This window comes from Rutilus rutilus, assembly GCF_951802725.1.
Source record: "Rutilus rutilus genome assembly, chromosome: 20".
Classification (NCBI taxonomy): Eukaryota; Metazoa; Chordata; class Actinopteri; order Cypriniformes; family Leuciscidae; genus Rutilus; species Rutilus rutilus.
Window position 1 is genome coordinate 5,879,699 of NC_140225.1, and position 24,835 is coordinate 5,904,533.

Consider the following 24,835-nt stretch of genomic DNA (forward strand, 5'->3'; position numbering starts at 1 on the left):
ATGACTAGTAATTATTCCAATATTGACTAGTATCTTTTTAAATATTACTAGTAAGTATTCATTTGATGCTACTTATTTATTGTAGGCCATAGTATGGTAACTGGCTTTGTTGGTTTATCTAGCTAATTGGTTAGCATGAACGCAAGGAAAGATTTATGTTTAATATGACATTTATTGTTTTGAATGTACAGTAGGCTAAAGACTTAGCTGCCAATAATAAAAAATGTTTTACTCTATCCCATTAAAAAGGTAGGCTATTATTATATTGTTATTATAAAAACGGCCTTGTGCAATTCAGTCCGTTTCCTGTGTCATCTCTCTTTGACATGTTGTTGGTTCATTAATAATCAACATATTATTTGCATACTGATTATTTAAATAGTACTAGTATCTATTAAGGTAAGGATATCTTTGATCTAAAATGTTACTAGTAGGCTAACTAAAAAATAAGCACTGGTTCTATTTTTTCTTAACAAGTTCGGTATAATTAAATACTAGACACTATTGGAATAAGTACTAGTATCTAATAAATAAGAACTAGTATCTAATGAATAATTAGTATTTTTAAAAAGGTACCTAAAGAATAAGCACTAGTAGCTAATGAACAAGTACTAGTACTTAATGGAATAGATACTAGTATCTAAAAAATAAGTACCATGCATGAAAATAGATACAAGTAGGTTTTAAGGGTTAAATGTGAAAACGGCTTGCTATGGAGCCCCAAACCATATGGGCCTATATATAAACTCAGCAAAAAGAAAAGAAACGAAAGAAACATTCCTTTTTCGGTATATTGTATTTTAAAGATAAAATAAAGAAATCCAAATAAGCTTTATAGATCTTTACTGGAAATGGTTTAAACAAATGGTTTTCATGCTAGTTAATGAACCATAAACAATTATTGCACATGACTTATTTTGCATTAAACATTACGCCAGGGTTTCCCAGACTGGGGTTCATAAAGGAACTGCAGGGGGTTTGAGAGTAATTCAACATGCAGTGTTGCAATGCTGTGAAAACACTCCTTTAAAATCCAGTGGTCAAATGCTTTGTGGCCTCTCAATTTTCCGTGTAATTATAGCCACATGAATAGTGGCAGGTTGTGTGTGCAATTTCACAAAATGAGAAGATTTTCTGAATGTATATAAGCAATATGCTTTTTTAGAAAGGAAAATTTAAAACGTGAAATGGTTTACTACCATTGTGTGAATAATATATAAGCATGTAATAAAAAAGTAACTGTAGTCTGATTATGAGTATTTTAAAATACCCAGCACTTGTTTTTTTTAATATATAGTCCTGAATTTATTTTGTATTATTTTGTATCTTTATTTATTATTTGCTGTGTTTTTACCTTTATTTTTATTCTTTTAAGCTTGCTTTATTTATTCATTCATTTATATCCACTGTTATCAATTTCTGACAATATTCTGTAATTAACAGCTAGAGGTCACTATTGGACTGGAAATGTAACACAGAACAATGCATTCTGTGGAGTTATAAATACATTAAGAAATTAGAAATTATAATTAAGATTTCTCTATGAAATTGGTTAGATTTAGGGTAGGACCTAGAGCTTTATTATTATTAACGAGTAAGAAGTATATGGACAATATAACCATGTATAGCCTAAAAAGTTTTTGACAAAAAAAAAAAAAAAACATTTGGTAAGGGCTAGTGGGGGGATAAACAATATTACACAAGGACATGACACAAGATTCTGTTAAAACTGAATAGTTTTCTGTTTAGGGGACTAGAGTTAGTTAGGCGTGTTCGAATGCCACGCCTCTTTTCCAACATCCGGGACTTTCAGCGCGAAGCTGGAAAAAAAACACTTCAGACTCTCAGGAACGACCATTAAGGTAGTGTATCGGTTTTTCTCGCCATTTACTGTCTTTTTCTTTTTTGAAATTAAACTCATACTAGCGGTGGTTGGCTGCTTTTAAGCCTTTTGTGACTTAACTTGGGCCGTTTTCTTGGGAAAGTTTGAGGTGACGGACAGTGTCAGTTTGTGGCTGTCACGCAGGCACGCGCACGCTCACTCAAACAGCCACGCGCACGTGCGCACTCGCTCACCCTGGTCAGCGGGAACGCGCCCGGGTCCCACAGTCAGTCAGAAGAACCGACCCTAGTCTCGAGCGGTACAGTGACGGAGAGAAACGGTAAGAAACCGGCACTTACGGAACCAACTGTCATGAAAGTCCAGACAGGTCACTAAAATGTAATGTGCGAATGACCGGCTCGAGACTTGAGTGACATTTACACACTTTATGCCTTTGAGGACAAGCTAGCAGGCTAGCCGCTAACTAGAGTCATAAAAATATTGAATTTTACTTATCATATTTATCATTTTAAATATGTACATACATTTAGCTTTGTGTGGGGAATACTACATGTGTTTAACGTTGAAGCGCATATGTTATTTATTTGTTTTCGGGAAAATAAAGTGGTTTAAGTTAAGTCTGTCACGCATCTGAATGAGTGTTGGTTTATATTTAGCACCCCAGCAGAAATATCAATACAAATATAGATTTTTATTTATAAATGTATTTTTATTGAACTGTTATAAAAATATCCTGACACATTCATCATGGGTTTGGTTTATATAACTTAACGTTAGACATGATACAGACAAGCATGATATATCGTACGCGCAATTCTTTGGTTAAACTACTTAATATTCGGGTATTATTTGTCACTATAATAAAGTGCTTATTAAATGACTGTCATTGTATGAACTAATTGGCTAACAAAAGAGCAAATAAGAACTGATGAAGCTGCTTTTATGGAATCAAACACATTAGTCTTCCCGTGGCTGTGATATTTCTCTGCTTTGTTACATTATATTATGAGGTGTGTGTTGTGTGTCTGGTGTTAATCAGCTCTGAGTCCAGACACACATGACTAAAGCCTCTATTTGTGGGTGTGTGAGATAGTGTGAGAGGCCAGGCTTATCTAACATACATTTGAAATGTTTTACGAAATAACACACTAAGATGGTTTGCTGAATTTAGTGGAATAGACCGGCATAGTGAAAAGGACTGCCAGTGCAATTTTCTTTACTGCGTGCAGTTAGATTGCTTCATTTTCTCGACAATTTGGTCATTAAGGTTATGTTGTACACAAAGCCTTTCCGAGATGAGACCGTAAACATCTCATTCAGTGTTTTCTTAAATGATGACAGCTGCCGATCATTGTCTTCATCTGCAGAATATTCCGGGAAGCAAGTTGATCTTTATTCAGCTGTGGAGTTGCTGCTGACATGGGGACACCAGGATCAGGACGAAAACGGGCCCCGATTAAAGACCGTTTCTCAGCGGAGGATGAGGCTCTGAGCAGCATCGCCAGAGAGGTAAGAGGTGTTCACCTGTGACCCATTTTTATCTCACTGTTGTCATCTTGTGGGTGGTGGTTTCCTGTGACCACAATAAAGGAAGCGTTCACCCAGAAATGAAACTCCTGTTGTCGTTTGCTCACCCTGATATTGTTGCAATCTCATGTGACTTACTTGTATGTGTTTTCAATAAAAGCATACAGTGATTTTGGATTAAGCAAATAAAAAGAGAAACAGATTGAAATTCAGGCGTTATTTGCTTAAAGTCGGCATGAAACGACAGTTGTGATTAGTCTTTTTATAGTCTCTATTGTGACGTATATACAAGCGAAATGGCTTCTGCAATGAGAAAAAAAATGGTAGGGCATGACTTTATCTTGTCCATCGGGAATTGATTGAATCGTTGTTTGCTATTGACTTCAACATGTCATCAGAGAAGAGAAGAGATGTCGCTGCAAGAAGGAGGGGAAATTATTTGAAATTAAATTAAATTAAAGGTTTAAACATTTTAAATTAAATAATAGTTAGCGAGGGCACATCGAAAAAACAAAAAAAAGATGTGCACAGAAGATTAATAATTTATAATAAATACTGCAATATTCCATTAAAACAAGAATTGTCAGTTTTTATTTCATGGTGACTTTATAATCTATCATACAGTCCTCTGTAGCTTTCAAATCTCATTTTCAATTCCACGTGACACAAGAGAACCGGTGGCGTTTGCTGTCAGTGATGTCAAACCTTTTTGGGGTTTGACTGCCATTCTATAGACTCTCTCCTTATGTTTTCCACTGTGGAAGAAATCACTCAGATTTGGAACAACAGGAGTGAATTAGCCTAAGTAATGTGTGAACTAATCCTTCAAAACAGAGCAGTGTTTTTCTGTCATTGTATAAATACTTAAGTCGGATGTCCCATTAAAGATATTTGAGAGTACTAAGGTTTTGCTTCTTTGAAACGCCACTCACAAAATGTCTTTACATGACAGGAATATGTGTACCTGCCTCTGTGACAGCTCTAGGCTCCGTAAACGGTGAAAAGGTACACAGGGTAGCGGACTACACCTTGTAATCAGAAACGTTCTCCAGCTTGTCAATCATCGTGCCTTTTCGGGTTTGCTGACGTTGGATTTGCTGGCATGTCTTCGAAGGGTGGCGTTTTAGAGAGAGGGCGTGTTATGACATCTCAAATGGGGAGCCTAACTGAATTTAAGCGACTGTCCAAGATGAAAATATTAACCCTGTAAAGCCTGACATATGGTAAGATAGTCAGAAAAATCTTTTATTTAAAAAAAAAAATTTGCATATGCATTTTGTTTTGTATCATATGTGATACATCAGGCTTTTATGGCCCATATAGTATGAAAGTAAGGCTGAGCGAAAATATGCAATTTGGTACAGATTTATTATTTATATGGCCAAAAAGAGTGGCACATATACAGTGATGATTGAGAAATGAACAATTAAAATCCTATTTTATCATATTTGATACAGTACTTACATTTGAACATGATTTTTCAAGTCACCTTTATTTATATAGTGCTTTTTATTTAAAAAAATATATGTTTGGATAATCAAGCTGCTTCAGTCTAAAATGTTCATCTTGAAATATTACTTAGAATATTAAAATAATTCTTACGTTTAATTTATTAAAACAGATTTCAGATAACAGACTGAAGGTGGATGTTTTTACAATTATGCTAAAAGGCCTTTTACTTGCTAAAAAAAATATGAATTGTAATTCAGAGGGCAAAAGAAGGCATGTTGTAGATTGTGTACTAAAAGTTTTTGGTAAATTAGAGGCCTTAGAAACTCACGTATCAAATATGATGCCGTAATCTTTATAGGGGTTACGGTAAACGTCTGCAATGTGAGCTCTACACTGTAGTCTGCATTGTTTGGATCTGCATTATCTTGTTGGTCAGTCCCTAATAGCTCTGCTGAGATGTGTTAATATGTGGACGTTCAGGTTCTGCCAGTTGGAGCTGCAGCTGATGAAGTTTGACTCACAGCTTGAGCAGGGAGCAGCCAGTGTGGACTTGTCTCAGATTTTTCTGCAGCACACATGTGTGAGCCCGTCACTCTCACAAGTAAAAAAAAAAACTTTGACTGCTGTGCTCTGGGACACTTCGACCTGAAATGAACTTGTATGACCCAAAATGTATAATTGCAGAGCCCTAATGTGACCCAATGGGATGATCTTGATGCTAAGCCAGATATAAAATCATGAGTGAGAGAGTTTGATGTCTCGTCTAGCATCCTTTTTCATTGTTTGTTTACAATATTCATTATTAGTAACATACAGCGGGGGAAATAAGTATTGAACACGTCATCATTTTTCTCAGTAAATATATTTCCAAAGGTGCTATTGACATGAAATTTTCACCAGATGTTGGTAACAACCCAAGTAAGCCATACATACAAAGAAACAAACAAAAATAAGTTCAGAAATTAAGTTATGTGTAATAATGTGAAATGACACAGGGAAAAAGTATTGAACACATGAAGAAAGGGAGGCGCAAAAAGGCATGGAAAGCCAAGACAACTGCTGAAAACTTACAGTAATTAAAAAGCAATCCAGCCCCCTGTCAGTGGAAATTAATAACAGCTGGTTCAGTCCCAAATGATGGCCTACAAAAAGGTCTCATTGCCAAGGTGTCACACAAGACACATCTCATGATGGGTAAAAGCAAAGAGCTGTCTCAAGACCTTTCGCAACCTAATTGTTGCAAAACATAATGATGGCATTGGTTATAGGCGCCATTCTAAGCTTCTGAATGGTCCTGTGAGCACTTTTGGGGCCATAATACGGAAGTGGAAAGACAATCATTTCACCATAAATTTGCCTCGACCAGTGCTCCTCGCAAGATTTCTGATAGAGGAGTGAAAAGAATAATCAGAAGAGTTGTCCAAGAGCCAAGGACCACTTGTGGAGAGCTTCAAAAAGACCTGCAGATAGCAGGTACTGTTGTCTCAAAGAAAACAGAAAGTAATGCACTCCACCGCCATGGCCTGTATGCACGCTCACCACGCAAGACTCCATTACTGAAAAGTTGAAGCTCATTTAAAGTTTGCTGCACAACATTTGGAAAAGCCAGTGAAATACTGGGAGAATATAGTGTGGTCACATGAGAGCAAAATTGAACTGTTTGGATGCCATAATGGCAGTGCACATTACCCTAAAAACACCATACAACTTGGCTCTTGGACAACTCTTCTGATAATTCTTTTCACTCCTCTATCAGAAATCTTGCGAGGACATGTTCAATACTTATTTCCCCCGCTGTATGCATTTCTTGTTGCTGTGATACAGCATTAGCTAAAGCACAGCATGCTGATTAAAGTACTGGCACTTAAAATAATAAAACAAAAAAAGAACAAATCTTGATAAACTAGTCGACTTCACCAATCAATTATTCCGCTGTTGCAGAATTAGTAAACTCGATTTTTTTTTCGAATTCCTACAATTATATATTTTTTTATGGAATATTGCAGTTTATTATAAATAATTTTTCTGTGCTCATAATTATATTTTTAATACTCATTTCCCCTTGTAATCTTGTTAACTTCCCCTTCCCATTACAGCGACATCTCTTCTGTGATTAAATGTGTGCAGCAGCATGAGGGCTGAGCAATAAAGCCTCCTTTCCAGCAACCTGTCACTCACTTGAGGTAGCAGCGGTTTGCAAATGATTCTCTCAGTTCCCGATAAACAATATCAAGTTCTGTCTTACTTTTGATACTCTCACTGTAAAAAAGCAGGAATATCTCCCAACCTGAATGTGGACCATATAAGGATGTTTTAAAAGAGGAAACCGAAGAAGGGTATGAACTGTAATACAGAAGTGAAACTGCAGCCACATTGAAGATGTTTGTTGAATATCTAAATATGTAAGCATTGCCGTGAGAGAGATCTGTTATCTTCTTCTGTGCATTGCTGGAATTCACATACTTTTCAACCCATTGAGTCAGTCACACGTTTTTGCAGTTGAGGGAAGCTGAATGCATGCTGACCTATTACATTAGGAAATACTCTGCTAGATCTACTATATCTAAAAGTCCAGGAGTCACTCCACCCATGCAGTCCAAAGATTATGAATCACGGTCTACCTACAGCACACACAAACCCCTTGCTTGTTTCATTGAACCTGCCTCTTGATCCACCCATTTCGCGCCTACTGCAGAGGAAACTCCCTAATGGTTAACAGAAGTCTCTGTTAACTGAAAGCATGCCGTTTGACTTGCCCGTGCATAGTCCAGGTGACTTCGGGTAAATTTGAGTCGTGTGACCCCCTGTGGAGGTCACTTATGTTTCTGCCCAGTCTCGTCACTTTGAAATGCCAGTGATTTGCATGGTCCATTAGCCACAAATCAACAGATTGAGCTAGTCCCCTAAACTTGGAGTATCTAGGGCAAGGTGTGATATTTCTTTAGCTATTTCCTGGCTTGCACTGCTGTCTAAGGTTTAATGTGAGGTTGAAATAGGTCAACATACTGTAATAGTTTTATGCCAGGTGTAATATTCAAAGTGCATACCTACCTTATACAATGACAAAAAATAATTTAACATGCAAGGAAAAAAATGTGTAGCTAACTAACTACTTACATCTTAAACTAACTTTTACATCCAGGAGCAAATGCAATAGTGGCCTGCCTTTTGTCTTCTGATGCCCTGTGGCTTTTCAGTTTCCATCTTTCACTGTCTCTGTCTTTATCTTTCACTGTCTGTCTTGTCTCTCTACCGTTGTATCTGTTGAACTCAGGCAAGACAACCAACCCCGTGACTTCACAGGTTGTAGTAATGCAAGATGGCAGCGCCCTTGCTACAAAAGCTATTATTTTTTCTCTTTTAAGTTGTTACATTTATCATGTTTATTATATACTTTTTGATTACAGTGAAAATCCATTTACTAAATAATGTTAACTTGACTGACTGCTTTATTTTCACTTCAGGGAACTGTTCAGCGTTAGGCTATATAATGTCATTATTGCACATAAACTGCCTCACAAAAGTACACAAAATTTCAGACATCACTGAAATGATCATAACAGTTCAGTACTTGAGTCAGATGTTTGATTCTGTTGTGTTCTTAAAGGATTCAGTGAGTTTATTCTCTGAAGGATTTGTTAGACTTATTCAAACTGGCGACTCGAGAGTTGTTTTGAATGATTCATTAAAAGATTTGACTTATGAGTCATTTGTTTGTGAATCGGACTACAGCGGTTGTGCTTTGTTTTGCCTGCAGTCCACAAAGACAACCCGATATAACGACATGTTTTCTTGCCGTTATTTTAAAGGAACAGTTCGTCACATTCGAGGGGTGCAAGAAAACTCTGCCGTGGACTGTAGAATCCTAAAAATGTAGATGCATGTTAAACGTCAAGACATTTTAATAACGAACCAGTTCAAATATAGACGCTTTGCATTTTATTGTGACCTTCGATAACACAGTTCTACAGTTCGATAACAAACATTTCCATATCCGACTGATAAGCTTATTGTGTAGTGTGTCTGTGGCTTCTCATTGGTCAGTCCCACTATAGAGTTCACTTGTTCTGCAGAATACAGTTAGACTGTCTCTGATAAATGAACGGCTATGTTGGAGGTTGTGAAGTAAGTGTCTCTCCTCGCTCAGATTTCCTGTTGCAGTCTCATGACGGAGGTTCTGCTGGTCTATAGATAGAGCTGGAGACACTGGGCTCAGCTGAGCCTCTCTGGTGAGCTGTCAGACAGCTCAACAGGTGCTGAGCAGAAGAATCACACACACACACACACACCGAGCCCACCCTCTCTAACCTCACCATATGTTTAAAGATTTGCCGTAAGCTTTGTTTAAATGTTTGCTGTCAGGCTGCATACTTTGCAAAGTCACTGTCCTATTCTGTCAAGGCATAATTGCATTGGAATGTGATGTAATTAATTATTGTGTAGGGTATTGGGAAATGTAAGCAGGTCATATTGCATGTGTGTGTGTCACATGAGGAATGTGATAGTCAGAAATCACCCAGCATGTGTTTACCTGGAGTGAGTGTATGTGTTGATCTTAAATTAGACACTGTTGCTGAATCATGTTTGTTGTTTTTTCACCTAGTTAAAGATGGTGTAATTGAGTTCAGCCGTACACGTATAGACGTGAATTATAGACAACCCCCATTGCTTCAGCCACACCCCCTCACTTACCAAACCTCACCCTCCAAAGACATGTCAGCAGCAAACGCGAACACTTAAGAAAAGCTGAAAAGAGAGGGCTGCTTTTTTTGCAGAACCTAGTGCTGTCACAGAGACAGGTGTGGTTTCCCAGGACACACATTTGAGTGATGTGTGTCAGGACTCTTAGATGCCTTCCAGTGTTTAGTAATGGAGGGGTGATAATTATAATAATAATAATAATAATAATAAGTAATAATACAAACACTAATACAAATAAATTAACATCAAAACTTTATTTTTTAAGGAATAATCAAAACATTTCTTCCATGTTTTAATTTTACCAGTAAAGCACATTGTGCAGCACGTTGTTTAACAAAGTTTAAAAATTAAATTAATGTTTTATATCTCCATTTGATTACCAGAATAAACAACACCGAATTTGTGTGGAAATAAAAACATTTCATAGAATTTTTTTTTTAAATGTCGTATAAGTTTCATGATTGAATATGTTTCATGATTTGAATTAATTAGACATGCTTTTTAATGTTATGGTGTAAAAAAGGTCTGGCAGAGAGCTTTATTACTCAGCTTCTGAAGGCTATGACAACACCACGTATCCGTAACAAACCCGCTAGTAGTTTCGGGGGTCTACCCCCCACCCCTGAAAAAAATCCTAGGGGAAACACTGCCTTCTTTCAAGCTATTAAATGTTTTACTAAACAGTCCAGTGAAGTATAATATACCCACCCAGCCATGGTTTCTCTCTTCTTATATCATGTCTACCAATGTATTATGAAGCAGTTGCTTCCCCAACTGTGGTTGCATGGAAAATATGACTGTTCCCCCTCTTTTTTTTATTTTTCTTATGGGTGTTTTGCAGCATTTATTTATAGGACTATAGAGAGACAGGAAAGTTGAGGGAGAAAGATAGCCAGAAGGATCGAGACATGACTCTGGTTTGAATATAGGTCCCGTGAGCCAGCTGCTCATATATATATCATCAGCATGTGCTCTATCCACAGCTCTGATGGCTGTTCTTGTTATGATTGCTGACTTTTGAACCATCAGCCTTAAATGCCACCAACAGTTGAAAATGCAATGAAGATGCATATATTTATATCTAAACTTGGTTGGGAATATGTATCTTTAACTACACTGTAGCATCTTAACGTTGTTTTTGAAATGTACACATAGCACAGTAATAATTCTTGGCTCATTTTGCATTTTTAGTGAGTGCAGAGAATAATAAGACCGGTTCATCCAGCACTGATGAGAGTGAGATGAGAATTTCAGGTCTTGTGTACCATTAAGTGTCAAGACAGAGTGCTTCCTGTTCAGACTGTTTAGTGTTACAGCTGTTTAGATGAATTCTGTTTTCTCTTTTGTGCAGGCGGAGGCTAGACTTGCTGCGAAGAGAGCTGCTCGCGCAGAGGCCCGGGACATCCGAATGAGAGAACTGGAGCGACAGCAGAAAGAGGTGAGTTTTACAGAGAACATGTATGGTGACAAAAAGCACTTGAACTTGCTGCCTAAAGAATGACATAAAGGGCTTTCGCACCGGAGGAACCTTTTAATAGTTCCTAGAACTATTGACGGAAGTTCTCGGATTTTGGCGTTTTCGCACCACAGGAACTAGGAACGATTTTAGTTCTTGGAACTCCTTTTGGAGGAACTAATTTAGCTCCTACTTCAGAGTAGGGCTAAACCAGGACTATAGGAACTACCAGTGACGTTAGTGTATGCTGATTGGCCGAACTAACGTGAAAAACCAGCACCCTGTGTAAACACATATTATAGCCTATATATTTACTCCAGAAACTAACTCTACGAACATGCAAAACAGTGATAGATGGGCCTCTTAGCCTTTACGCTGAGGAGAAAATCCAACGTGACTTTGAGGGGACCAAGCAAAACATAATTATGTATTTCTGCTCAGCTAGCAACATTGGATATCAACCACACGGCATACGCTAATACCTTATCATATACTGTCTACTTACTTTGTATAACAGTTAGATCTAATAACGTATTAGACAGGACTGTTAAACAGATCGTAAACTAATGAACACAGAGAATGCGAGCACTGTGAGCTCAGGCTCTGGCGTTCTCATCGCCGTCAAAAGAAGTCACAACAACAAGCGCAGCTTACGTCACTTCACAGTTCCTACTGCCGGTGCGAATGTAACCAGGAAAAAACCAGGGAACCACTCGTTCTCGGGGAACCACCCTGGTGGCTAATTCCTAGAACTAAGTTCCTAGAACTGCCTGTTGCGAAAGCCCCTGTAATGCACAGTTTCTCAAGGGCTTTATAACTCTTTCCTGTGCCTTTGCCCAAATCCAGAGCCATGCCTATGTGTTTACTATACTTATTTAATTTAGGTCTGTTGACCTGCAGATCTGTCCTTCACTGATCCTCTGTTCTAAAACCTAGTGAACTGCATGTATAGGCAGCATTGTAAGGCATCATAAGCACACTTTCAATGTGCAGCTAATTGATGTACCTTTGCATATATCCTTCATGGAGAAGGAAAACCCATAATGCATTGCGACGGGCCATTACCTTAGAAAAATGATACTGCAAAACTCTTGAAATATTGAACCGAGTCTCTTGTAGGATGAGCACTATTAGTATGATGGGTGGGCTTGCTGACTATTTAGCTTTTTTCCAAATCGATCTCTTATGAGGTTCCGTTTCAGTTCGGATGCTGACTATGTAAACAATAAACGGCAAGGCAGTTCACTAGGTTTTGGAACAGTCTCTGTATTTTGTTCAGAATATGCCTGATCTTCTACAGACTGTCACCTCTCTTTCGATGCAATGAAGCCAAAGCTGAAAGATAGTTTTTAGAGATCTTCTAAACAGCTTTTTGAGTAATTTGCTTGTGTTTTTTTAAGCATTTTTGTTCAGAAGAATAAGTATGACTCTGTTTACAAATAGTTCCAGATTCAAAAAAACAGATTTAGCTTGCTGACTAACTAAGCTCATAAGTGGAAACAGGCCTTTAACAATACAGTGTGTTTTTAATGGTTGCAGACACATGCGAATGATTCAGTTATAGATGTCAGCTGTATCTGTCAGTGTTTTCAGTACTTGTGTTAGTTCCTACACTCACAGACCTGGTTGGAAGAATATGTTTACAAAGTGCATACTTTCAGTATGTCTGATTTTATCTTAATGGGTTTATTCGTCAGAGTCTTTGTTTGTGAAATGTTTCTCACTGTCAGAAATTCACAAGTACCAAACAATCCACTGTCATATTGAAGTGCAATAGAAGTCTTTGTGTTTGTCTCGTGGCTGTCTCTCTCTCTCACAGCTGTCTTACCATCAGCACTCCTCCTCTAGCAGGAAATGGGGGCAAATCCACCAATGGATGGTATGAGAAAGATTAGGCCAGTTTGAACATGCATGTACTTTTTCCTTTAACTAATAAAGAACATCAGATGGGAGTGTGCTATCTGTATTCTCAGACACTCAGTTGATTGAATATGGCTTACATGCATGTTTTGTTAATAGTACTTGTGCTCTTTTGAATTTATAAAAGAGCCCTTTGTGGTCCTGTTGTTGTCTAAAAATAGTATTCTTTTAGGATAGCATTGGATTCACTTTTTTTTTTAGTGTGCGTGCATGCGAGTGTATTACAGTAAAAATGGATCTCAGTGTTCTAGTTTGTCTGTATAATAACTATTACCTAGAGGCTACATTTACTTTATGGTCTGGGTGATACATTCCTGATGCATTTGTCATTTGTGAATATCATAGTGATTTTAATACATTTTTACATTTTATTTGGAAATGATTAGCAGCTATGATCTTTAATGAAGGTTTTCAAAACCCTGCACTGTCATCTATTAAATTGTTTATTTTATAATGATTTTTATTAGTGCTGCACGATTAATCATATCGCAATCGCGATGTCAAGCGTACGCGATTATATGACGCAAAATGCTGCGATTTTATGTTAAATAAACAAATTAGCGCTGTTAAAGGGATAGTTCACTTTGAAATTAATTTTTGATATGTTTTAGCTTACCTCAAGGGCATCCAAGATGTAGGTGTCTTTGTTTCCGCAGTAGTTTCAATTTTGATATTTTTAGGTCAAACCGTTCTTGTCTGTCAGTCATATAATGCAGGTCGATGGTCACTGGCTCAAAACACAAGCACAGAGTCCAAATTAAAACAATTCCCCACGTCCAAATGAAACAATTCCCCATCATAAGTACACATTGATGGCCTAAGACACGAAACGAGCGGTTTATGTGAGAAAACGAACAGTATTTATATCGTTGTTATCTCTTGAAAACAGCACACGTCCAAATGATCTGACGGCGCGGGCGGGTATAGATATATACACTAGATGTCACTTGGCTACGGTTTCGTTCCAATGAACTGCAGTAGCCAAGGCGACATCTATGTATATATCTATACCCGCCCGCGCCGTCAGATCATTTGGACTCTGTGCTTGTGTTTTGAGCCAGTGACCATAGACCTGCATTATATGACTGACAGACAAGAACGGTTTGACCTAAAAATATCAAAATTGAAACTACTGCGGAAACAAAGACACCTACATCTTGGATGCCCTTGAGGTAAGCTAAAACATATCAAAAATTAATTTCAAAGTGAACTATCCCTTTAACGCAATTAACGCAGCATCTGTTAATTTTTGGCATCCTTTGGCTAGTGTTACATGATCCCGCTCTTATTCATGCAAATGCTTTTAAACCATTCATGCGCGATAAGACAAAAAAGAACGCACTGCCTGTGAATGTCCTGACTGTGACACACAGAAAGACTTGCGCTAATATCGTGGGTGCGCACAAAACAGCATGCCAGAATACAGTTCTTTCGAGCTTGAACATACAATAACTAACACAATTATGCCAAAATGTCTTTTTGTCGAGTATCTTCATAACATAAGAGTAGTCTTATGATGAACGTGAAGAGTTGTGACTCGTGAGAGAATAAGGCGCGTGTGAGATCCGCGTCTCTGTCAGCAGCGGCTGGTCTTAAAGGGACAGTACACAGTAGCCACTAATTATATCTGTCGTTAAAGTTAATCAAAGAACAAAGGGAACAGAGAAAAAAACTCACTGCTCTTGACTAGAGAACTTTTTTCTTTAGGCAGATTATCACTAATCTGTGTGTGCATTTATTTTCCTTGAGAACCAAGCAAGTTGACTCATGAAACCATCTGTTTATTATATCGAATATCGCAATCGCAATCTTGACCGCAATTATCGCAATATGACATTTTCCCCAAATCGTGCAGCCCTAATTTTTATATTGGTGCATAATATCAATGAACAATATTTTTTTATTTAAAAAATATTACTTTTTATCAAAATAAATTAATCTTATTTATTCAGTAAATAACATCATGGAAAATATACATTCATTTATTTTGAGATGGATGTTTACTATTTAACTGCATTAGTAAAAGCAAATGCATAAATATCTATTTTGTCAAAGGGGTAAAAATTGAGGGCTTTTTTTTAGCTACATTGCCCCTATTGTCATATTGCTGCTAGTAAGCTTTTATGCTTGCCCTGAAATTTGAACAGGCCTTACAGACCCTAACATCAGCATGTTAAGTGTGTTTAGAGTTTGTTGAGGACTGCCGGCGAAGGCTAACACTAACAGCCTAAAACGTGCAGCGTTCTTTTGTTTAAATGCTATCTCCTTCACTCTCTTCATATCAGGCTGATGCAGAAAAGGCCCGTCATGGTCATCATTCCAGTAGCCACAGCCGACGGGTCTGTATCTCCTGATGTTGCTGTCTGTCTCCTGCTCTTTCTCTTTTAATTGTGTTCCTTTTTTTGGTCTTATTCCTTTGTTCTTCCAATCTCTCATCAACAGGGATTAAATGATGACACCGCGTCGGTTCGGAGTGTGGGAAGTTATAGGGTGTGTGATTCTGAACTTCATGAAAGTACATTTAGAACAAATTCTTCTTATGAAGATAATTGCTCATTTTCATGACCTGTGTAGAGTAATATGTACCCAGAAGCCAGTGTGAAATAGGTCATATTGGAGACATTTGAACACTAATAATAATAATTGTTTCAATTGAAATATTGGCACCTGCCATACAAATAGAAATCTGCCCATGTATTCAGCATTTTTTTAAATTGATCCCGTAATCACAAACAATTGGAGAGTAGTTTTAAAAGCTCATTTAGAGACAACATGTTACAATCATGCCATGGAAATTGCAAATTAATGTTTGCCTATTGGATTTCTCTCTACTTTCAAAGTCAAATTCGTCATCTTTACGAGACTTGAGCAGTTCTCATCACTCCAGTCGGGTTAGTTCTTCCAGGAGAAGAGACTTGTTGGTACGTCACTGTGTGTGCTTCGCTCCAGGCATTGTGTGTATTTTGGCAACATGGTTTTCTCTTGTGTGTGTGTGTGTGTGTGATGCGTCATGACTCTAAATTAGACTACTGCATACTAACTTTGTTTGCGCTCTTAGATAGACAAGCTTTTTGTGGCCAAGATTGTCACTGTAACAAATAATTTGGCTTTTATTGAAATTAAATAACTCTAAAAAGTGCTGACTTCGTCCTAAAGAAAGCAGAACAAGAGCATGCAACATCAACGGGCTCACATGGCTTCACGACGAATCTATCTAGATCATCGAGAAATCCGGCCACTTCACTGTTCGACCTCGATTTTGCCGACGACATTGTGCTGCTCGAGGGCGGCGACAACAACAAGCAGCAAAATCTAGAAAAATCACAAGCTCAACTTCAAACAACAGCAAAGTGGGCAAAACGAGTAGGACTTGAGGTCAACATTAAAAAGACGGAAGCATTTAGCAACCAAGAGCTTGCCGGGCCAGAGATGCCGATCAGCTTACATCAATTCATCGGACAAAAAATCGAGTGGACAAAAGACTTCAAGTATCTTGGCTCTTACATCGCGTCGAGCGAAGCAGACATCAGAGCGCGAAAAGGACAAGCGTGGGGAGCATTCTGGAAAATGAAGGATGTATTTCTATCAAAAACTCTTCCAATCAAACTCAAACTAAACCTCTTTGAAGCAGCGTGCATCTCCATCCTCCTGTACGGCTGCGAAAGTTGGATCATTAACCAGAAAATGCAAAACTCACTCAACAGCTTCGCCACCAGTTGCTACAGACTCATGCTCGGCATCAAGAAAATGGATCGAATAAGAAACCAAGCTGTATACGAAGCAGTCGAAAAGAACCAGCTTATCCTTCAAATCCAACAAAGACAGCTACGCTTTGTCGGCCACTCACTTAGAAGAGACCCAAACGACCAAATTAACAAATATGTGTTATATGCGCCCGAAGAACGACATGGCAAACGAAGCCGAGGAAAGCCACGCACATTATATCACACATACATCGGCAAACTAATCAACAACGATATGCCACCAACTGCTGACGAGATGCGAAGAGCTGCTAGTAATCGAACAGAATGGAGAAAACTTGTGACCGACTGCAAACCCGTTTTGATTGATGATGATGATGATGAAGAAGTGCTGCCACCAACTAAAGATTTCCCTAGTTGGCTGTTAGTTGCTCATTTAGGCCATTAGTTGGGGGTTAAAAAATACTAAACCATAATGAGCATTTAAAATATAAATCAAGCACTCCAGTTGCAGCGACACCGCAAACATTGCTTAACCTTTTCTGAGATCAGAACATGAACAAAATAAATGACCTATAATATAAATAACAGCCTTATCTTAAAAAAAAAAAAGTAGGACATAAATATAAATTATAAAGAAACAAATAAATACATTTACAGTAAATTGAAATGCTTAAAAGAGAAATATCAGTGCAAACATAATCAGGCAGATGGACAAGCAGCCTTAACATGGTATGAAAACTCAAGAGGTCAATGTCACTGCGTGGACTTTGCCAATTATTTTCTTCTTCTTCTGACTAACCAACTAATTAAAATTTAGTGGACCAAGCCTCTTTTCATCAACTAACGTTTAGTCAGCCCTAATTCTAAAGCTGATTATTAATAAAGATATACAGGGTTTCCATGATCATGGAAAATCTAGAAATAAGCAAATCTTGATATTCATACATGGAAAAGGAGGTGAAAGGCAGCTAAAGAATAATGTAATGAGAGCCTCATTTGATTTGCATGCAGGTTACTGCAAGACTGATATGTGTGGACATTACGGGCAGATTTTGTGCTGTTGATGACTAGCACAGTTGAGTGGTTTTCTATAAATGAAGTATACCACCACTGACTCATTGTGTTGTTGTGGCACTAACACAAAAAGGTCTGACATAACGCTCCCTTATTAGCGCACATGGCACGTCTGCGGCATGGATTAATTCCTGTTATATGTATATCCAGCATAGATTGTGATTGTATTGACTGCTGTTTTCTCTGCAGTCTGGTGTCTCCAGTAGTTCCACTTTGAAGAGCTCCCTTTCCACTGTATGTATCTATGCCAGTTTATTGTCTTTTCTCCATTGAGTGTCAGTTGTTCAACATTTAAGTGTTTTATAGTTCCCCTGTTTGACTAATATAAGGGGAGACGGCAAGATCTGGGATCTTCGTTCATTCCAGCATTCTCCTATGAGATCATAACTGTATATCTATGACTAGATATTTTAGGGTTGCATGATTAATCAAAAACTAAAATCGTGATTAGGTTTAGATTTAGTGACTTAGTGCAATTATCAAATGGCAAAGGCTGTGATTTAATTAAATAAATATATGTTTATATAAATATATGATCTGTGTTTTCAGTGTCTCAGAGCGGCTCTGTTTGCAGTAAATACTCCTCCACAGTCCACACAAACTCATCTCTGCACCTGCTCTGAGTTTGGGTCACTTTTAACGTACATTTAGGAACGCAGTGTGCCAACCACTTCCTAAACTTGTAATGAGAATCGCTTATAAAACAACTGTTGTCAACAAAAGAGAAGCTTTTAGAGCTTAAAATTAAATTTAGATTTTCTGCCAAAATTAAAGCTTTATGGATTAATGTGTAAAAAAAATATTAAAATTAGACAGCCATGAATATTAATTACATTTTAACAGATGGTTTTATCCAAAGACACTTACAAATGCGTTTCAACAATCTTAAAGAGGCAATAACACAAGAAGTGCAACCAATACAAAGTCTCAAACATGAGAAATAGTGAAAACACAGAAGAATTTTTATTTATTTTTACTGTAGAATAAAATTATTATTATATTATTTTTCTTGAATGCTCTTTTTTTTTTTTTTTTTTTGCAGTGAAAAATATATATATTTCTTATGTAAATTTTTTTTTTTTGTTAAATAATCTTTTTTTATAACCATTTTGTTTGGCCAAATTGCACAGCCTTGCAAACAAGCACCGCAAACCTAGAGCTTTTTTTTTTAATCACATTTTTAAATCACAATCATAATTTTTATCAGAAAAGTTAGTCTTTCCCCCCCAAATTGTGCATCCCTACTAGGTTCTGTTGCATCTAAAATGAATCCTGTTAATAAGAATTCTACACATTTGTGCTCTTTCCTTCCAGAGCTCTGTATATAATGATCTTCACAAAAAATATGTTGGCAGTAGCTCCAAAAAGGACCTTCTGGTTAGTGCTGTTCAACATCCTGAACTCAAGTGCTGCTTCATTCTTCATGCATCATCTTTAACATGTTCTTCCTGGTTAAGAGCACGATATATTTGAGAATAATGACTACCATGTCAGATATCTGTGTTCATTCTTCATTGCTTTACACCATTTCCTTAGACTGGATTGTATCATGACCAAAGAAACTACAGCAGCTTAAAGAACTCCAAACCTCCTCCCTCTACCGCCTCTACCTATACGCCACGGGTTTGTCCACTTCCTTTCTGCATGTTCATTACTCACACTGCAAATCTTTTATAGGAAACATTTTGAGTCCTCCTGGAAAGTTCCTACTTGCAAATTACGATATGATACAATCTAGTTCATTTCTCTTGTCTAGTCAATGTCTTTATTCCAGTATTGGTTGTTCCTTCAGTATTATAAGCTAGTCCGGCATCATCTGTTTGATTCAGTGGTTTAGGGTTTAGGAGAGATATCTGACAGCTGTCGATTGTTTGACCTTCACAGGCTCCGTCCAGCAGCAGTTCTGCAGGTCTGACGCGCAGCTGTAGTGTGGTCAGTCTGATTTTCAGCACATCTGCACATGTGATCGGATGTGATACAACCCCACTGATCACATGCAAGCAACTGTGATGTTTTTATAAGCCTCTTTGTCATCTGTTCGTTTAAAAATTGTGAGATCTGTTTTGACAGGCCTCCATATGTGACGATGGTCTGTATAGTTCATATGGTTCAAGAGCTGTAAGTGATGCCATAGTATATAAAATAACAATCATGTGATATATCCCTGGAGCGGCGTTAGCTCAGTGGTCAGTGTTTTTCCCCTGCAGCCCTCTGAATGCAGCTGGTATTCTTCTGGTGCCAGCTCTACCCGTAGTAGCCCTGTGGTGAGCGTCACGTGTCTTGAGCTGCAGCATGTCGCACAGCAGCTGATCATGCATTTGTTGATTCTGAAACGCCAGTGTGTGTTTTACTGTATTATACTCCTTTTGAAAGTAGATGTTCTTTCTAGTCTAACTCCAGGTATTGAACTTTGTGTGTGTAACTCATCCTGCATTTTTATGTGCTACGAACATGAATGATACCTGGCATGTTAAGGAAAGGTGTGTTAAGTTATTGAACTTAAGGTTTATAAACCTTCACAGACCTCCACGGACTGAGCTATACACTACTTACTGTTCAGTAGTTTGTGGTTGGTAAGATTTATTATTTTTTCATGCTTTTGAAAGCAGTCTCTTCTGCTCACCAAGGCAGCATTTATTTGATCAAAATACAGTAAAAACAGTACAATTGTGAAATATTGTTACTGCTTAAAATAACTATTGTTTTCTTTTTCTGTAACTAATTCCTGTAATGGGAAAGCTATATCATTTCATTCTTCAGTGTTCCTTAGGAAATCATTCTAATATTCTGATTTCGCTGTTCAAGACACATTTCTTATTATTATCAGTGTTGAAAACAGTTTGTGCTGCTTAATATTTTTGTGGAAACCATGATAATTTTTTCCAGGATTCTTATATAAATAGAAAGTTCAGAACAGCATTTGTTTGAAATAGAAATATTTTGTAACATTATAAATGTCTTTACTGTCACTTTTGATCAGTTTAATGCGTTCTTGCTAAAAAGTAGTAATTTCTTTCAACAACAAGAAATCTTACAGACTCAAAACTTTTGAACGGACGGCAGACTTGGTGGACCTTTTTTACTTTGGCCACCAAGCAACCACCCAGTTCACCTTACCAACTGCATAGCAACACCCTGACAACCAAAAAGGTGGACCTTTTTTACTTTGGCCACCAAGCAACCACCCAGGTCACCTTACCAACTGCATAGCAACACCCTGACAACCAAAAAGGTGGACCTTTTTTACTTTGGCCACCAAGCAACCCCCCAGGTCACCTTACCAACTGCATAGCAACACCCTGACAACCAAAAAGGTGGACCTTTTTTACTTTGGCCACCAAGCAACCACCCAGGTCACCTTAGCAACTGCAGAGCAACACCCTGACAACCAAAAAGGTGGACCTTTTTTACTTTGGCCACCAAGCAACCACCCAGGTCACCTTAGCAACTGCATAGCAACACCCTGATAACCAAAAAGGTGGACCTTTTTTACTTTGGCCACCAAGCAACCACCCAGGTCACCTTAGCAACTGCAGAGCAACACTCTGACAACCAAAAAGGTGGACCTTTTTTACTTTGGCTACCAAGCAACCACCCAGGTCACCTCAGCAACTGCATAGCAACACCCTGACAACCATAGCCACATAGCAACACTCCGACTCATGACTACAAATTTGTTTATGTGCCTCTATTCCATGAGGCCGCTGGAGCTGAGAAGCTGTCAAATTCTAAATGTTAGAGAGGGAAATATAAGACAAATGGCTGTTTTCAAGTGAAAGTGCTTGTAAGTATCCAGAAATGTGTCCCTTGTGGTTAAATTGTTTAACAACAACTGAGTGAATTGTTCGTTGTTGTTGTTGTTGGCTTGGTCAAAGAACATCCTGGTCAAAGGTTAAAACCGTCACGGTGGATATATTATGTCCCGAAATGTAGTCAAATAAGTTCTTTGTTGCATTCAAAGCATCATCTGGAAGCATGAAAATATGGATGCATCGGTGTCTTGATAGTTTGTTCTCTGAAGGTGGGACAGGAATGCAGCTTGTGTCTTTGTTACTCATGTCCCAAACATTTTAGGCAGCAATGACATTGTTTAATGACTTGTCACTAATACGAATGGAGTGCTATTAAAAGATTGACTTTTTCCTTGAAATGGTTGCAAGTTCTGCTTAAGTCATGACATATGGTTTTTTGGTTTTATTTCCTGTGCCAATGTTCTTTTCTTCTCTGTAATCACCCTTATTTAAACTTTTAGTCATCCTCTGATGACGATTCTGTCAGCACTGTGTCCCAAAGTCGACGTGGGAGAAGGGATAGTGTGGTGAGCCAGAAAAACAACCACTAACCAATGCAATGCAACCACATATTGTTTTCATTAAAACAATAATATATCAAAAACAACTTCTTTCTTTAGGTTGACCATCGCTACTTCTTTTTTCCTTTAATCTTTCTCATGTTCTTGTCTGTCTGTGTAGTTGTCTGATTTCTCGGATATCTCCGAGACGGCTGCTGATTATTTCAGCCGCTCTAATCGCAGGGGCAGCATTGTCTCTGATCTTGATGATCTGAGCATCCCAGACCTGGATAGTGTGAGTCAAGACGTGCATGAAGTATTAACCGGTGTGACAACTTCACTAAAGACCACTGGATGGTGACTTATAGGGATAGGTTATTTGTTAAAGTTTCTTTACTTTGCATGGCTTAATAAGCAAATTTGACTGGACGACTGCTTTGTTTTATTCAACGACCGCTTTTAGGAAGGTATCAAATGAAGTTGAATTTGTTCACTTACATGTATTATTCCAACAATAAGTGAATCAGCTATGGACTGCCTTGATCATAACACCGAAAATCATTCCTGTTTAAATACTTCTAACCATTAACACTGTTGCGTGTGTATCTGTAACTGTGTGCATTTGGTTTTATAGCATTTTTGGTGAAGTCTGGCCAGAGCACTGACTCTGGATGTCGCTGGTTAAATTATTATGTGACATGCATGATATGCGCCTAAATCAGTTATTGGAACTACAGCAAGTGGAATCCCACTAACTAAGGCAAAACCCTATTAATAGCCATTCAGATTACGCCAAGTATGTATTTCTAATAGTTTCAATGTGAGTAATGGTATCGTCTTCTTTTTCAGCTCGATGAGAAATGTGACAAGCAGTTTACAGACACCTTCAGTCGGGTAAGAGGAAGAGAGATCATTTTCCACTTCCCATTGTAGACTGGCATTTGAGCCATAATTAATACCCTAGTTAATTTTACTCTTCTCATTAGGGTAAAGTTCGTCTGTATTTGGTCAATATTTCCATATTGGGAGCTAGAGCGGGTTTAAGTGATTTATGTTTTTGTTGTTGTCATTACTGATTTAAATGCACTAAGTGTTCAAAAGTTTGCGGTCAGTAAGATTATTATTTATTTATTTTTAAAGAAATTAATACTTTTAATTAGCAAAGATGCATTAAATTAATCGAAAGTGTCAGTAAAGATACATTTACATTAATAGTATTTATACATTTATAATGTTACAAAAGTTTCAAATAAATGCTGTTCAGGTAATCAAAGAATCCAAAAAAAAATGATAAATCCGTATTAATGATAAATGATTCATAACTTAATGATAAAAAAATTATCCTAATAATAAGAAAATGTTTCATGAGCAGAAAAATTGCATATTAGAATGATTTCTGAAGGATCATGTGGCACTGAAGACTGGAGGAATGATGCTGAAAAATTCACAGAAATTAATTAGAAAACATTTGTTTTAAATTGTAATACTTTTCCACAATATACTGTATTTTTGATCAAATAAATGCAGTCTTGGTGAGCATAAGAGACTTCTTTAAAAAAATAAACATACTAACCCCGTACTTTTGAACGTTTTGTTAAGAGACTTTTTGGTTAGGCTTAATATACAATTAATTCCTCCTAAATATCAATCAATAAAACTCAAAAAACCTCTTTGCACACTCGAGTCACACTGAAAAGTGTATGAATGTCATTGCATTTGATGATAAAATATCCAACAAATTTGCATCTGCAAACAAATGATGTTACATCTTCTCAAAAATTCATTTTTGCAAATAAATGTAACCAACAGGTGTTAAGGTTGTTGAATCAGCTTTTAATTCATTGTTGATGGGTGCTCTCGTGTCCTGCAGCCATCCTCTCGATGTGCCACCCCGGCGCTCTCCGCAGCTGCCCTGGCCTCTCTGGGAGGAAGCACTTCTAGACGGGGTAGCGGAGATGCTGGCAGCGTCATTATGGATGCAGAGGCTTCTCTCAGCGAATTAAGGGTAATTATGTTGTTTATCTGCATATGTTATTGCAGTCAGCTAGTTCACAGATTCAACAATAGGGATTTCCCTTGGATTCTTTTTAAATAGGATGAATACGTGCCTTTGAACATATTTTGGCTAAGCATAGAGCATCATACTTTCCTATTGAATGCATTTGATCTCAGAGAATCCACTTGTTCATTTCCCAGCATTATTTGGTTTTATTTGTGTCTCTGTTAATCTTTTCCTTTCTTTCCTCTTTGTGTTTGAATGCCCTTGGGAAGCTCTTTCCCTTTCTGTGTTTGTAAAAAAATGTACAATCAGAGGTCACCGCTCTGACCTTCCGTGAATGCCAAACCTTTCCCATGATTCATTCATCCATCTCAACAGGACATCTATGATCTAAAGGACCAGATTCAGGATGTAGAGGGCCGATACATGCAGGGTCTTAAAGAGCTGAAGGTAGAGGGTCCTGAGCTCAATGCATGCCTTTCCTCATCCTCCACTAACACACCAGACACTTAGCACTCTTTAGTCTGAAAGCATGAGCCTTGCATGGGTCTTTCAATCACTACATTAGCTCTTTACAGTCACGTTTAGTCCGCAGTGTCGTGTTGCTTGAAGAGGTAATTGCTCCAAAGCGCCAAAGTCACATGGAAGTCTTCTGCCTCACTCCAAACCACTGTTAAAGAAGATGGAGGACGACACACCTTTTACTCTGGATGTTTCAACTGTAGCTGTGTGAAGAATTTTTTGTGTTTGTACAGTTCACATTTGGAAGCTGTAGATATTTAAAGGGGACATATCATGCTAAATCCACTTTTTTTAGCCCTTAAATGCATTTTGTTGTATATTTGGAGTGTTTAGAAGTACAGAAAAG

The 24,835-nt window shown here is 37.8% G+C and overlaps 1 protein-coding gene across 11 annotated transcripts in view; it reads left to right on the top strand.

Moving 5' to 3' along the window:
- The first annotated feature begins 1,750 nt into the window (after nucleotides 1-1,750).
- Nucleotides 1,751-24,835, top strand: part of lrrfip2 (leucine rich repeat (in FLII) interacting protein 2) — a 30,118-nt gene continuing 7,033 nt past the window's right edge. Inside the window, exons 1-19 of one of the 11 annotated variants that reach the window (XM_084391511.1) lie at nucleotides 1,793-1,862; nucleotides 1,986-2,162; nucleotides 3,211-3,352; nucleotides 10,875-10,961; nucleotides 12,799-12,858; nucleotides 15,185-15,238; nucleotides 15,342-15,389; nucleotides 15,740-15,820; nucleotides 17,867-17,911; nucleotides 18,992-19,054; nucleotides 19,214-19,300; nucleotides 19,562-19,609; nucleotides 19,748-19,795; nucleotides 19,885-19,941; nucleotides 21,930-21,995; nucleotides 22,150-22,263; nucleotides 22,818-22,862; nucleotides 23,839-23,973; nucleotides 24,346-24,417. In XM_084391511.1, coding sequence (XP_084247637.1) covers nucleotides 3,263-3,352; nucleotides 10,875-10,961; nucleotides 12,799-12,858; nucleotides 15,185-15,238; nucleotides 15,342-15,389; nucleotides 15,740-15,820; nucleotides 17,867-17,911; nucleotides 18,992-19,054; nucleotides 19,214-19,300; nucleotides 19,562-19,609; nucleotides 19,748-19,795; nucleotides 19,885-19,941; nucleotides 21,930-21,995; nucleotides 22,150-22,263; nucleotides 22,818-22,862; nucleotides 23,839-23,973; nucleotides 24,346-24,417 — 1,200 coding nt within the window. In that variant the 5' untranslated portion in view covers nucleotides 1,793-1,862; nucleotides 1,986-2,162; nucleotides 3,211-3,262. Of the gene's footprint in view, nucleotides 1,863-1,985; nucleotides 2,163-3,210; nucleotides 3,353-10,874; nucleotides 10,962-12,798; nucleotides 12,859-15,184; nucleotides 15,239-15,341; nucleotides 15,390-15,739; nucleotides 15,821-17,866; nucleotides 17,912-18,991; nucleotides 19,055-19,213; nucleotides 19,301-19,561; nucleotides 19,610-19,747; nucleotides 19,796-19,884; nucleotides 19,942-21,929; nucleotides 21,996-22,149; nucleotides 22,264-22,817; nucleotides 22,863-23,838; nucleotides 23,974-24,345; nucleotides 24,418-24,835 lie in introns of those variants that run through there. The other 10 variants (XM_084391514.1, XM_084391515.1, XM_084391516.1 and 7 more) reach the window with 10 other exon arrangements.